Here is a 15199-nt window from a genome sequence, read left to right as displayed (position 1 = left end):
GTTACGTCTCCGTTTTGGAGTATCTGGGCTTCATAGACTTATACATATAGCTAGTAAGCCGGTTTAAAGTTAATAGCATATAAGTTAATTGATTAAATTTATTGTGTCGGATAAAATTAACTGTTGAATTAGTTTATAAACATCAAATGATATAATTTTTATAAAATTAAAATCAAGGCCTTAGTTTTTAGTGAGTGAAACTCCACATTCTCTCTAAATTTTTTATGTCCTTCATTCATCGAGGATGGTGGTCTTAAGTCATTTTTTGACCTAGAATCACCTGTATGCATCTTTTTCCCCTTTCTTTCAATCTAAATAAGTGATTTTCACATATATCAAGTTTTTCCTTTTGTGTTTTTTGTGATTTCGTCGTCTTGTCCTTCATTCGTTTGTTTTCTATTGAAAGATCGACTTCAGACAGTCTCATATTCAATCAATGATTTGGACGTCGACGTTGCAGATATGAAAACATGAGTATTTCGGTGACTTAAAATTTATCATGTTATTTGTAGAAGTTTGTTTGTAGATTCGCTCTTTACATTATTAGTGATGTTGAACATGTTATTTTATCTAATTAACTCTATCAATTTAAATGAATGAATATCGTTTTGTTTTTTAAAAAGAAAACATAAAATAATATAAAAAAATATATTTAATTAATATCAATTTTTTTCAATTAATACTACAAGAGTAAAATTGAGGTATAAAATGACAAGTTAAAGCTTTAAGTTATAAACTATTTGAATTAGCTTATAAAAAACAAAAGTATAGAAGCAATTATGAGTCCTAACTCTTCCAAACTTCTGTGTAATAGTGGTGTGTTTTTTCCATCTTAAACGCAGTTTCAAACATGCCATTCATTCTAAATATAAAAAAATGCAATAAGTACAAATATCTTGATACAATTGAGTTGTTGCATTTTCTACTAAAGTATAGAAGCAATTATGAGTCCTAAACTTGCATACACATAATTTACAATAAACACAACTTGTTCAAAAACCAAGAGGGTATAACTAAACTAAGAATAAAAATCTAAGGTTTAAATATGTATTTCATCCTTGCAATTAGGGGTCGTTTAAAAATTGGTATCTGTATTCGCTAATCCTTGCAAAATAGCCTTGCAAATTAATCATTTAAAATTTCGTCATTTGACCAACTTAATCACTGCCACGTCACTAATTTGATGACGTGGCAATCACTACCAACATGAAATTCCAATTTTACCCTTAAGAAGAGGACAAAATATTGAAGAAAGAATTGGAAATCCAGGGGTAAAATTGAAATTTCATGTATAGGGATGGCAATGGGTAGGGTACTACAGTGCCCGTCCCCATACCCGCATTTATAAAAAATATCCGTACCCGTGCCCGTACCCTCGTGGGCAACAACTTTAGTCCCCTTCCCCATACCCTATGGGTACCTCAGTGTCCATACCCGCACCCATTACCCGCACTTTAACTATGAAAAAAAAAAACATCACAAATGAAATAAAACTACGATCCCAATTTTTTAAAATTAACTCATAAAATAATTTGAATCGTGGTATTTAGTCAAATAGAAAACATCCAAAATATCCCTAAAAAATTATACACGATATGATGGAGTTGTTATTGTATTAAGCAGTTGTTTGGTTTAAGTTTAGGTTTAGGCTGAAATAGATAAATAAATAAATAAATTATACATAAAAAATAAATAAATAATTTATGATATTATATAAATATGTATATGTAGGGTTGCGGGTCTGGGCAGTATAATACCCTTACCTGTGCCCATACCCATTTAATTTTGTGGGTATTACCCGTACCCATGCCCAGACCCATAATAGCGGGGTTTTACCCTACCCATTGTGGATATTTTTTGCGGGTACCCATTAGGTCTGAGTCCAATTGCCATCCCTATGTATGGCAGTGATTGCCACGTCATCAAATTAGTGACATGGCTGTGAATAAGTGGGGAGAGGGACGAAATTTTAAATGATTAAACAATGCAAGGGTAATTTGCTAGGATTAGCGATTACAGGGACCAATTTTTAAACGACCCCTAATTGCAAGGATGAAATACATATTTAAGCCAAAATCTAACAACCATGCAGTCATGCTCTTATGAGCACAAACAAACACGGGCAATATGGGAATGAGAATCCACATTTTTTTTTCTTTCAAATTCAATTGCAGTCTTACAGATCATTTTTTGTTTCATTTTTGGGCATAATATGAGGATCCATTATCTTTGGTCTTAAGAATGTTCAAGCTTTTTGTTGTTGTTAGTTCACTTTAGACAGGGGCGTCCCTGAGGGGGTGCAAACAGCTCAAACGAGCTGGGCCTCATTTTTTTTTTATATCCAGTATAATGGTGGTTTCTTTTTAGGCCCCCTTAATATCTCTTAGGCCCCCTAAGATTATTTCATTCCCTCACAAGGATGGGCCTCTTTTAGGATTATTAGAATTAGTTCCTCTTGATTTTGGTGTTAGGTGGGGGTTCCTCATGTATACGGTAGTCATTTTCACCTCTGGGTGTACCGCATATATACGGCACCTTGTATTTATCTTTTAAAAAATATAAATAGAACATTGCTCTTTTAAAAAAAATTATGTTTTGATTTTATCACTGGCCTTTTTTCATTTCCAGAGCCGAGCCTCCGAATTCTCAGGGACGGCCCTGAGTCTTTAGACAATACTCACAAACCGTTATTGACATATATAATTCAATGTTCATATTGATTAAGTTAAGCTCATGGAGATATGCAAACATAGATTTTAAATTAATGAAGCAACCATATACATCAAATTGGTATGGTAAGAGTGATAAATAGATTGAGTCGTGCTTATGAAAATTCAAAACCAACTAACTAAACGTGTAGTGCCTGTTTGATTCATCCGTAAAAAAATTGATTTTGAATAACTTAATATTGTAAAATATTTTATTTAAAAGTGAGTTGAATATAAAATTATTTATGTTTGAATACATTTACGTAAAAATAAGATGGAAAGTAAATTTCATTGTGATAAACTATATTTAAACTCAAATTCTAACTTCTAAGTTATATTCAATTTTAGAGCAAAATCAATTATACTACATTTCAAAATCAATTTTACACATTTAAAATCAATTTTGACTAATGTAAATATGGAACCAAACATAGGTAAATAAACGTCACTCATTAACTTTTTACGAGCATTTTAGGAGTTAGGATTTGTAACACAAAGTAAATCAATCCAATCCCATGTTGCTAGCTAATACGCACGCAATAACGGAATGGGTTGAAAAATGTGACCCTGCATGAGTGAATGATTCTAAATTGGGCAATACTCAATGAATGGAATTATGGAAATATTAATGAGAAGCTTACTCCAATGTGCCATATCACAACTAATAACTCTATACACAGTTTCTGGGTCCTACTCTCTTACCGTCTCTAGTGCTATGTAAATAAAATAGTTGATATATATAGTATTCCCTAATTTCAAGTAATGCAAGCAAGAGAATAATCTTGATTAGATTCCTTTGCTAAAATATAAATATTGGGTCCCAGTACCTTGTGATGGAACCTCCTTGTGACAGTAATCTTGGTCTGCCTTTTGGAAATTTGTACAATATTCTAAGGACATTGTTCTATTCTATCATGACTTATTTCAACTATAGCATGATGAACAATTCAAATCAAATTCAGTCATTATTATTATAGCAGCATACATGTCTTATTGGATATGCTTGTCTTTTAACTGAGTAAAATCGAATATTTAACTGTTTAAGTGTGTCATCGAGGAAACATTAGGCATGACTCTGAGTTGGCTTATGTGGGTGGGATGCATTGATCGGTATAGTTGCAATGATAGCATAATAGCACAAGGAAGAAGAGACACGTGAAGGAGTTAATTAATTACCAAAAAGATGACACAAGAATTAGAACAAAGAAATGCAATTGTTGACAAAATATTAAAGCAATATTGCTCGCATTGTTATTTTATTTTTATATCTAATTATTCAAAGATGAATTTAAATTTTAAATAAAATCTGTTTTACGGTATATATGTCGGTATCCAACAAAAAATTCACGGTACAAAAATAATTTACCAAAAAAGAGGGACTAATGAGATCAATCATAACATATTCTAGGACCAATTAGAACAAGCTTTTATGGATAATTAAACACTTCTATTTTAGCATTAACTACTCAAATCTTAGGCTTCACCCAAAAAGAAGGTGGTAAATCACTAGTTGAAGTCTGAGATAGATTAAGGGGCTATTGCAAATGTGTCCTTACAATGGACTTAAGAGGTGGTCAATTATCCACATCTTCTGTAATAGACTAACTTAATTATTCTACCAAAGGTCTGTCTAATTAGAATCTACAGAAAGAGGTTATTGATGTATAAGAGGCTAGAAGAAGCCTTAAATTGATTATGAATGAGGCTATGGACCATCACTAATAGGAAACTATAAGGCCACGAGCAAACCAAAATTTTACCTCATACCCCAACAATTTGATGCTAACCCAATCTCACCCTTAATTTTTTTTTTCTTCTACGAAATATCAATTTTGTCCCTGAATTTCTCTCACGTCCATCAAAATGGTCCCTTTGTCCAAAAGGTCCGTTAGTGATGCTGTGTTGGCTCCCTGCATGTTGTGTTGTCCTGTACACATGTCAAAAAGGAAGCCACGTGTACAGGGACTAAATTGATGGAAACGCAAAAAATTAAGTTTTCACTTTTCAAATGCAATTTTTTCTGCTTTTCCAGTTTTACCCCTATTTTGTCCTGGCCGATTTTATTTTTTTTTTCGTTTTTTGTTTTGATGATTTTGTTTTTAGTTTTAATGATTTCGTTTTCATTTTTAATGATTTTGTTTTCAAGTTTTCAGTTTTTTTTTTGTTGTTGTTTAGATTAGTCTTATTAAGGTTTTCAGTTTAAAAAATAGAAAGATGATTTTTGTTCTGGTTGGTTACTATATTTGGTAATGGTGGAAATGCAGAAAATGTTGATGCTTGTAATGGTGGAAATGTTGTAAATGTTGATGCTGCAAATGGTGGAAATGTTGCAAAGATCAAGTTGTGTTTTCTGCATTTTGTATTTTGTTCTCCAAAGCTTGCCTTTCAAGGACCAAATTGATAGTTAGTTATATAATTCAAAGACTGATTTGATGTTTTTTTAACATAATCTAAGGATCGATTTGATGGATAAACATAAAATTTAAGGACTAATTTGATGTAAATATTTTGACAAAAAGGTTACATGAAGATTCATCTTCAACCTCTTTTCATTATAACATTACACACGTCTACTACAATTCAGAAGCATCTTCACAAACTCAAACAAGCAAACCATGACTATCAAAAACTCAATCAACCTAAGCTCAATTCCTAAAGTATCAACTTTGTTCATCAACCTCACACTCACAACAACTTAATTCTCACTTTCCTTTGACTTGAACATGAATATCGATTTTCTAAACATTTTTTGCCCATACACCCACCCCCATCATTTCAGATTCAATTACAATAGTTTTGATTGAAGGAAATTAGGGAATTTTTTGATTTCGGATTGAATAAAATTTTTAGGGTTTGAGGTTATTTCAATTGGGGAAGAACTTACCACTAATTATTGGAAGAATTTTTGAGAATTTTGAAGTGTGGATTAAAGATTGTAAAATTAGGGTTTCAATTTTATACATTTGGGGAAGAAATAGCCATTGGGGAAGAGAAACGTTGGGAAAGATGACATTCTTACATTTCTGCAAATCAGCCAAATTAGTCCTTGAAAATGTTGGTTACAATCAGCCATATTAGTCCCTGCATGTGTGGCGTTTGACATGGCAGTCCATGTGAGATGTTAACGGCCACGTTAGCTCCGTCAACAACCCAGTTAATTGGAAGGACGAAATTGATTGACATTTTACAAATTCAGGGACGAAATTGATATTTTGCAAAATTTGGGGACGATTTTGGCTGATGCTTGCAAATTCAGGGACGAAGTTGATGATTCACTCTTAAAAAAAATGGAACGTATTTTGCGCACCAGCAATCTCAGTATTTGAAAATGGCAAACGCGAAGAGAAAAAATATAGAAAAATGTTCTTCTCCAATAAAAAAACACTCCCTTCCAACTGAATGGACGAAAGTACCCCTACGTGACTTAAGTCACGCTAAGTACTTTTAGCGCGAGTTAACTCACGCTACTTTGGCCAGTGAATTTACTTACCTGACGCTCCTTTCTGCACCACATAAAACATGTTTTTTTTCGACAGTTTGGACAGTGGTCAGATGGTAAAACTTATTTTTTACGCGTTTTTTGACTCACCTTAATGGTTAGATACAACCTAGGCATCCACCCACCTATAAATACTCTTCCAACCTTCACCATTTCCCACACCATTAGTCGATTCTTGAGACCTTTTAACGTGACATCAATGTATCGAACCTTGAACAACTAAAAATTTCCATTGTTGAAGCGTATGCAAACACCGAACAAATCAACCATTGTTTCAAATCTACACCATAAAAAATTAAACAATCAATGAAAAACTCATTCAAAAATTTCATCAAACACTTGGAGTGCAAATTATACATAAACCCTACAACTCATAACTACAACATAAACATGCAAACATCTAAACAATTAAGCAATATAAGTCATTTACATGTAACATTGAATCATTTCTTGCCAAAAAAATCAAAATTTAAACAAACCCTAAAACTAAAAAAATTCTAATTTAAGAGGAAAAATCTAACATATAAACATAAAAAGGTTAATGATGTTTGATTATAAAAACTTGTTGTTGGATTGTGGTTTGATTTGAACTTGAGGAAATTTTGGATTTAGGCGATTTGAGAGAGATTTTAGATGTGAAAGAAGAAATGAGGAAATGAGATTTTAGAGGTTAATGGAGTCTCCGTGAGCTTAGCTCACTTGATAAGGGATAATGCATAATATATTCAGGGGTCGTGGTTTAAACCCGGACAGTCCACTTATTCATATTATATTTAAGGTGAATTTCTTTAGCCGCCAAGCTACTTGACTAAAAAAATGTTAGTGAAAGTTGATTTGGTTATTAAAAAGTGTACCTATACTTGACAAGAACGGTCGTTTAATTTTCGGTTTCATCGTAATGGATTTTGTTGATTGGCAATGATTGTAAATATTAATTTTTGTGTTTGTTAATAGATGTTAGTCATTCAATATTCAGTTCACGGCCAAAATTTTATAACACTAGATTTTTTTTTTAGGGATAACAATAGATTTTTCTTGAAAATTTTCTATATATAAATGTGAATTACTCGAGCTGCGGCAAGTGCTGTTCCAGCTGCTGTCCAGCCGCGGTGGCAGCCTTCCGAGCATGGCCGTATGAAATGCAACGTTGATGCGGCGTTCTTCAGTCAACGCAACAAAACAGGCGTAGGCATTTGCATCCGTGATGAAGATGGAGTCTTTGTTTTGGCTAGAACAGTCACCTTTATTGGTGTATATCCGGTTGACATAGGTGAAACTTTAGGCCTTTACCATGCGCTTCAATGGGCGAGTGATATGCACTTAGATAATATTGATTTTGAAGTCGACTCCAAAACCACAAAAGATGCTCTTTACTCGGGTCGGGAAGACATAACTGAATTTGGCAACATCATCACGGCTTCCCGGTCTTTGCTCTCGTCCAAGTTTACCAACTCTCGAGTGGAGTTTGTTCGGCGACAAGCTAATGTGGTGGCCCACACTCTCGCAAGGAAAGCCACATTTCTCGCTAGTCCCACTATTTATTTTCGTATACCCAATTGTATTGAAACTTTGATTATGCTATAAGCACTTTTTCTCTAAAAAAAGAAAATGTGAATTACTGACTTGATTAATTAATTAAGTTACACCTTCTAGTTGATGGATATGGCTATGCATGTGATGCATTCATCCTGTACGTACGTCCTCGTTTTCCATTCTTGTTATTAATCATATATGCAATATGTAGAACTTCCACAGAAAATTTCTGGTCAAAAAACCTCTTTACAGTCTATATATATTCTCGAGGCCTCCTCAACCCGTTTGGTATGGGAGTGAATTTTCGTTGTACCTTATCCACATTATTTACACAACTGTAGTCATGTTACCCTCTTTTAAGCAAACAGCTGAGACATTGTCACTAGTTTTTTTGAACAAGACTTTGTCTCTAGTTACCATGTGATAGTCTGTGTTTGATTAGTACAAGCATTAATGGAAGGATGGATATATAGACACATATATCTTGGCCGGCAAATATACCATACCACTCCCTCATGCAAATTAACATTAATCAATGATGACTTACTATATGTTATATTGTTTGTTTTATGTCTTTTTTTCTTGTTTATTGTCAATTTCTGTCTAAAATTCTGTTTGGTGTGGCGTTCATTCTGTGAAACCAAATTTTGATTATTGGACAATTTGTACTTGAGGATGATGAACCCTAACTTTGTTTTTAGCAAAAAATAATTATGAGCCCTAACTTTGTTTTTAGCAAAAAAAAAAAAAGATGAACCCTAACTTGGAGTTTAAAAAAAAGAAAGATATTTTGATTGAGTCTTGTTGGTCATTCCACGTAATTATTGTGCTTACACATCAACATGTAACAAACATTTCAACGACTTTCAAAAGAAATCTAACACTTCACACATAAGTGTGTATCTGGAGGAAAATGAGAAGAAAAATAATAATAATAATAATAATAACAGCACGAACATTTTAAAATTTAAAGGAACAACTAAGAACTAAGAAAGAAGATCAATAATAATTTTTTTCTTTTTAAAACGGCCAAGTTATATCATTAACCGTGCAAAATCAAACACAAGATAGACTAGACGTGCAACTAATTCATTAAATAGGACATAAGATTACGGAAGAATTTTTTTTTCCAATATTTAACATGTGTAAGTACAATTTTATTTTTTTGAAAGAATGTGTAATCACAACTTTTGTCACATGCATTTTGGTCATCTGAATAAGATAATTTATATTTAAAGTTTGATTTATAAATCTTCAAAAGTTAATATCCATTTTACGTCTGATTTTAATCGAACGACCATGATGCATGCAGTTGTACAGTACATCTAATCCAAATCCATAGAGAAAGAGACAGATTTTCATAAACAATCAAGACTTGGTTTCAACCTTACCTGCTCAAGGTGAGGGGTCAATGAAACAACAAGAAAGCAAAGCAAAGAAAAGCTCGTGGCAAAGGAAAAAAGTTATATAGCTAGTTAAGAAAAAGCCTTAAAAAAAGCTGATTTCATAAAGCAATACTACCTTTTTCTCTCTCTTCATTCCTTTCCTCCTTCTGTTTTTTTTTTTTTTTTTTTTTTTGCCATTATCACCTATCATCTTTCTTTCAACGAATAAAGCTGAAATCCCACTCACTATTACAAACTTCACCACCACCAGCTGTACTGTACCTTACTGCAACAGGTTCTCTGAATTTATTGGTTTTTCTTAGCTTATTATAGCTCTCTCAAACCACTCCACCCATGTTAGATAACACAGTTAATTCCTCTTCTGATGCCACTACTGCTTTTGCATTATCAGAAAATGGGGGTGCTAATAACAAAAGAAAAAGAAGACCAGCAGGCACACCAGGTAACATATCTTACAAATAAACATCACTTCTTTTTAACTTATTATTTTTTTCAACCTTTTTTTTGTGGGTGTGTTTAGATCCAGATGCTGAAGTTGTGTCTCTATCACCAAAGACTTTGTTAGAATCAGACAGATATGTTTGTGAGATCTGTAACCAAGGGTTTCAAAGAGACCAGAATCTTCAAATGCATAGAAGAAGACACAAAGTACCATGGAAATTGTTGAAAAGAGAAACAACACAAGGATTAAAAAAGAGAGTATTTGTTTGTCCAGAACCAAGTTGTTTGCATCATGATCCATGTCATGCACTAGGTGACCTTGTTGGAATCAAGAAACATTTTAGAAGAAAACATAGTAATCATAAACAATGGGTTTGTGACAAATGCAACAAAGGTTATGCTGTTCAATCTGATTATAAAGCACATATCAAAACATGTGGTACCAGAGGACATTCGTGTGATTGTGGTCGTGTGTTTTCCAGGTTTGTGTTCTGCTTTCTTTTCCATCTTTCACTTTCTCATATTGTTCTTCATTCCAAGTTTTTCCATCTTTATTGTAGTAGTATCTTTTTTCTTTTTCTCTCTCTCTCTCTCTTTCTTTTTCGGTGTGTGTGTGTGTGTGTGAGTGTGTGAGTGTGTGTGTGGTTCATCATTCATCATATTCAGGTCACTGCTGAAACAATTGACTGTGTTTGTTAACGGAAACCAAATTAATATTAGTATTTTACTACTTCAATTATACTATATTATATTATTTGATTATTCTTCTGCAGCTAGCTTCCTAGGAAGTCAAACCCTAAAATTTTATATTGAGAGTGAAACAAAAATTCTTTTAAATCTCAGATACCGTTTTTGCAATTAAATTCTCATCTTCTTAGGTTATCATATTATTCTTCATATAATAAAATAGTACTATTTTGGAAAGTTTAAATACATAAGCTGAAAGTTATAGCATTATGTTTTGAAATTTTGAATATATGATATGATATGATTATGAATACAGCCCACCCACCACCCCCTCATCATTATGCAGGCTTTGCAAATTGCCTGTAAGAGCCAGTATCATTAAGTAGCTACTAGCTAGCTAATATTATAAGTTTATGGACTGTATTATTACCTATCTACATTTTTTGTCAATAAACCAAACAAGGTACTAAAATGAATCATATGTAAGAGAGAAGACTTAATTTGTACTAGTGGAGACCTTATTTGATCATTCTGTCTTATTTAATTGATTTAATTAATTAATTACTTTTCCTATGAGTCATGACCCAGATCTTTGATTAATTAATTTTTTTTATAAACATATCTTTGTTTGACCATGTTATTTTTTAAGATGAAATAGCTACAACAGCCATTAACATATATATATATATATATCACAATCTAGTTATATAGTCTAGTTTAATATATATTGGTCTTGATTGGATAAACAGTTTGTTTAATTATGTGATTATATAACATAGATGCTTATGCATAATTTTTTTTTCTATAATAAAATTTAATAAAAGTCAAATTATTTTCACACAAGATATATGCTTATACTATTTTCAAAACTATCATCATGATGAACTTCATGAACACACTAAAAACAGTTTATAGACATGTTATAAGTTATTTTTACAACCTCTCTCAATTGGTTCACAAATTCTTAGGTTTGTAGTAGGTAAACTCATAAATAAATCCAAACAGACCTATAATATATGGTTATTGACTTAAAATTACATTTGTCCTTTGATTAGGGTGGAGAGTTTTATAGAACATCAAGACGCATGCACAATCCGAGGGAAACACCAACCAGAGTTCCAAGCAACAACAATGCAGCCTGCATGTTCTTCTAGAACTGCTTCAAGCACAAGTCCATCTAGTGAGGCAAATTTTAGTATATCTGCCCCATTACAAGGATTACCAGTGCTTCCAAAACCACCTGATAAACCATTATCAGCACCTACCTTATTAACTAATTCAGATATACATAACAAGCCTTCCACTTCTCATCACCACCATAACTTAGAACTTCAACTCTTACCTTCCTCTATAAACCCTCAAGTGGAAAAATCAAATTCAAACGATCAAAGCTACGAAACACACTTGAAACTTTCGATAGGAAATAATGAGTCAGAGAAACAAAGGAATGATGTATCCACATTGGAACTAGCAAGGTTAAAAGAGTTTACTAGTGAGGAGCTAAAGTTGGCAATGGCAGAAAAGGCTTATGCAGAAGAAGCTAGAAAAGAAGCTAAACGTCAAATTGAGATAGCTGAAGTTGAGTTTGAGAATGCAAAAAGGATAAGGAAACAAGCACAAGATGAACTTGGAAAAGCTGAAGCTTTGAGAAAACAAGCTATTAAGAAGATAAGTAACACTGTTATGGAAGTAACATGCCAAGCTTGTAAGCAACAATTTCAATCTTCAACTTCTGGTGTTCCATCAGAAGAAACATCCATTGTTATGGGTTACATGTCCTCAGCCACCACAGAAGGGGAAGCAGAATGACACAAACATATGCCTCAAGAGAAATTAAAGATGATACATTGCTGGAAAAGTTAATTTACAATAAGTCATATGGTTCTTTCTTTCCCTATTCTTTTTTTTTCTTTTCTTTTGTTTGACTAGCTGAAATTGTATTACTTGAAGAAGAAAAAGTTCATATTCTTTATTAATATGGTTGTCGAGATGCAGTGTTTAGGACTTTAGAGGTTTGATCAGTCTCTGACAGCTATTGAACAAGGTTTGCTTTAAATGTTTTGTAACTTTTTTCATTGGTTTATTGACATATTCATTGTTCATTTGTTACTATATTAAAAAGATCAAAATAATATGCGAGGTTAGCTTTACCTTTAAGCCTAATATTATTGCTAATCTCGAGTCTTCGAAATTTTAAACGTTGCAATGTCATTGATAAGTTTCGAGAACAAAATGTCATAGAGAGACCTCAAAATTCTTTATATTATTGCTACAATTGCAATTGCAAATTGAAAATAATCTTGGGAGGGTTCTTTATATTGTTTCTCCAAAATTAATTATATAATTCTGTGTCTTCTAACTTGAATAGGAATTTAGATTCTAATTGAGGATTTGACTAAGAAAACAAGTGGGAGGATATCTACAACAAAACGACAAATCTGTTTGCGGGGACGAATATATGTGGAAATATCCGGTATGGATTATTGGATTATACGGTTTATACATTAGAGGCAATGCATGCATGTGGTGAGGAAGAAAAGAGAATCGTTTGTTGTTGTTTTCAGAAAAAATTGAGACAATATTATTAATGTTGTTGGACTAAAGTATGATTTCTTGTTATGTCTTTTTGCTAGCTAGAGCATATGGACCCTTTATAATATATATTAAATGAATGACACATGTGACATTCATCTGGGTGTGAATAATGGCAGTGGTTTGGTTGGGGACCATTTTATTTTTCTATACAATATAAGAACAGAAGAGGGGGCTATATATATACCCCCCCTTTTGATTATGAAATTGGATGAGAAAAATAAAAAGATATTGAGTTGATGTTAAATATGGCAAGGTCATTATCAATGGTGTATGTGTTACTTTTAAATGCGTATATATATAAAGACAGACCATGTTTTTCAGTGCCACAGTTAAAATAGGCATTCGTCCCTCTCAACATAAACAAACACACACAAAGCTCTAAAGAGGCACATGCTTTTAACAGAGAGGTTGCAGTGTCAGCAGCATACCATAGGGCTCGTACAGTATAGTTGCTTTTTCATTAATTTGTTGCAATTGCAAAATGCCATGGAGCCCATCTCCACATTGTTCACATAATTTCGACCAAATAAAATAACATATCAGTCGTTTTTAACTTAATTTTATGGACCCTATTGGTAAAATATAAATGATAAAATCGTTATATGAAATTATGTTAAAAGACCACGATAATAACCTTTCAATGGAGGAAAACATAGTATTGATAAAGCTTTTCCTTTATGCTTTAGTTTGGATAAACGAAAGTAATTTAAAGCAAAGAAAGAAAATGAGAGTTATATGTTATCTTTTTCTTCTTTAAAGAACAATTATCTTTAAGATGGAATGAGTCCTTTCTAATTTAACAAAGATCTTGAGTTTGAATTAAGCATTGGGCATGCAGCAGCGTTAAAATTCTGGAGAACTTGCCGCCCATTTGGGTCCTACAATGCTCGAGAGATTAGTCTCCGTATTTGTGCGCGGAGGATACTCGGTTTAAAAATAAATAAATATAGAAAACAAGAAATATAAAATTTATTAGGTTTCCCTTCAATAGAAAAATTAAGTAGGTTTCATAAGTACTAATAACATAGATAGTATCACGCTGCAATGACATTTTATATGCTAAAACACCCTACAATTTCTCATTTTATAGCACATAACATATGCGAGTTTTGTCATATAAAAACAAAATTGAAAAGCATATATAAAATAAAGTATTATAGTATATTATATGGGACCAAAATATAGGAGGGGTTAGGGTACCTTAATGATGAAGACTGAAAATGTAGCAGGAAAGGAGGGGGGAAAGTGGGTGTGATTGTTCTTTGACAATTCAAACAATCAAAAGAGATAGAGAGAGGGCTTCTACAGAGTAGGGTTACCCTGTTGGTGTTTGGGACCACGTGCACCTTCTTCCCCACCTTTTAACGCACCCCATTTCCTTTTTGGTTCTCTAGTGTATGCCCATGCCCCAAAGAGTTTGGCTCTATACTTTCAATTAAATCATTCATAACTCTTATATTAATTAACTTTAATGCGTCTTATTTAGGTCGATAACAAGTAAACATATCTATCATCCGCTTACCACCTTTAGAAATCATTACATAAATTTATTGAATGATCCAATTTTAATTTATTGCCTACAAAGGTAGACTTGTGGAATTACTACCCACTCACTATCTCTTAGAAATACTTACTAGTTTTAGTAAAAAGAGTTATTCTACCCGTCTCATAATAATCGTGACATTTACAAAAGAAATTTATCTCAAAATAATTGTTAAATTTAGTTTTGAATGTAACTTTAATAGCTTATTTTTCCCAAGAAAATGTGTCCCCAAAACATTTTTCACATTTCTGTACTTTATTCGTATGTATTTACGTATACGTTCCACATACTAACACCCATTAACTATTAAATTTTCCTCTAAAAAACGTGGTCACAAATTCACTCCGTTAAAAATAAGTACGTGAATAGCATGGGTAGATGACAACCAAGCAGTCAGCTATAACGTGCAAAGAAGACTTGTTCCCATAAAAATAGGGGGATAGAGGGAGGATGTGGTTGGTTGATACATATTAGAAAATAACTTAGCCAACAATGCGATATTGGGTTATAAGTTATAACCCGTGAGGACAACCCGTTAATTTTTTGACAAGTTGAGTAGAAAGTTCTAAACTCGTTCCGTCTAGTTTGTTCGCCTCACTTAACTTGGTGAAAAACAGAGCGGGCCAGCCTAGCCTACCAACTTATTAACTAGTTTTTTTTTTTTTTTTTTTAACAAGCCAAAATGAAATTATATTACCTAAAACAATAGCAATCTCTTAGCATAAGGTGTGCATAAAAGACTACTACCAATATACAAGGAAATAAAACAAGAGGAAAAACCCTCCGG

General features: G+C 32.8%; 1 protein-coding gene across 2 annotated transcripts; it reads left to right on the top strand.

Moving 5' to 3' along the window:
- The first annotated feature begins 9124 nt into the window (after positions 1-9124).
- LOC120577731 (zinc finger protein SHOOT GRAVITROPISM 5) lies at positions 9125-12431 on the top strand. 2 transcript variants are annotated; one of them, XM_039829579.1, is made up of 4 exons: positions 9300-9420; positions 9538-9588; positions 9667-10069; positions 11330-12431. In XM_039829579.1, the coding sequence occupies exons 3-4, from the start codon at positions 9774-9776 to the stop codon at positions 12081-12083; spliced, it is 1050 nt and encodes a 349-aa protein (XP_039685513.1). In that variant the 5' UTR covers positions 9300-9420; positions 9538-9588; positions 9667-9773; the 3' UTR covers positions 12084-12431. The 2 variants fall into 2 exon arrangements, with proteins under 2 accessions (XP_039685512.1, XP_039685513.1); XM_039829578.1 differs by having other exon boundaries at positions 9125-9588.
- The last annotated feature ends 2768 nt before the right edge of the window (positions 12432-15199 follow it).

The sequence above is a fragment of the Medicago truncatula genome, chromosome 8 (assembly GCF_003473485.1).
Source record: "Medicago truncatula cultivar Jemalong A17 chromosome 8, MtrunA17r5.0-ANR, whole genome shotgun sequence".
In the NCBI taxonomy this organism is placed as follows: domain Eukaryota; kingdom Viridiplantae; phylum Streptophyta; class Magnoliopsida; order Fabales; family Fabaceae; genus Medicago; species Medicago truncatula.
This window is presented reverse-complemented; position numbering and strand designations above follow the sequence as displayed.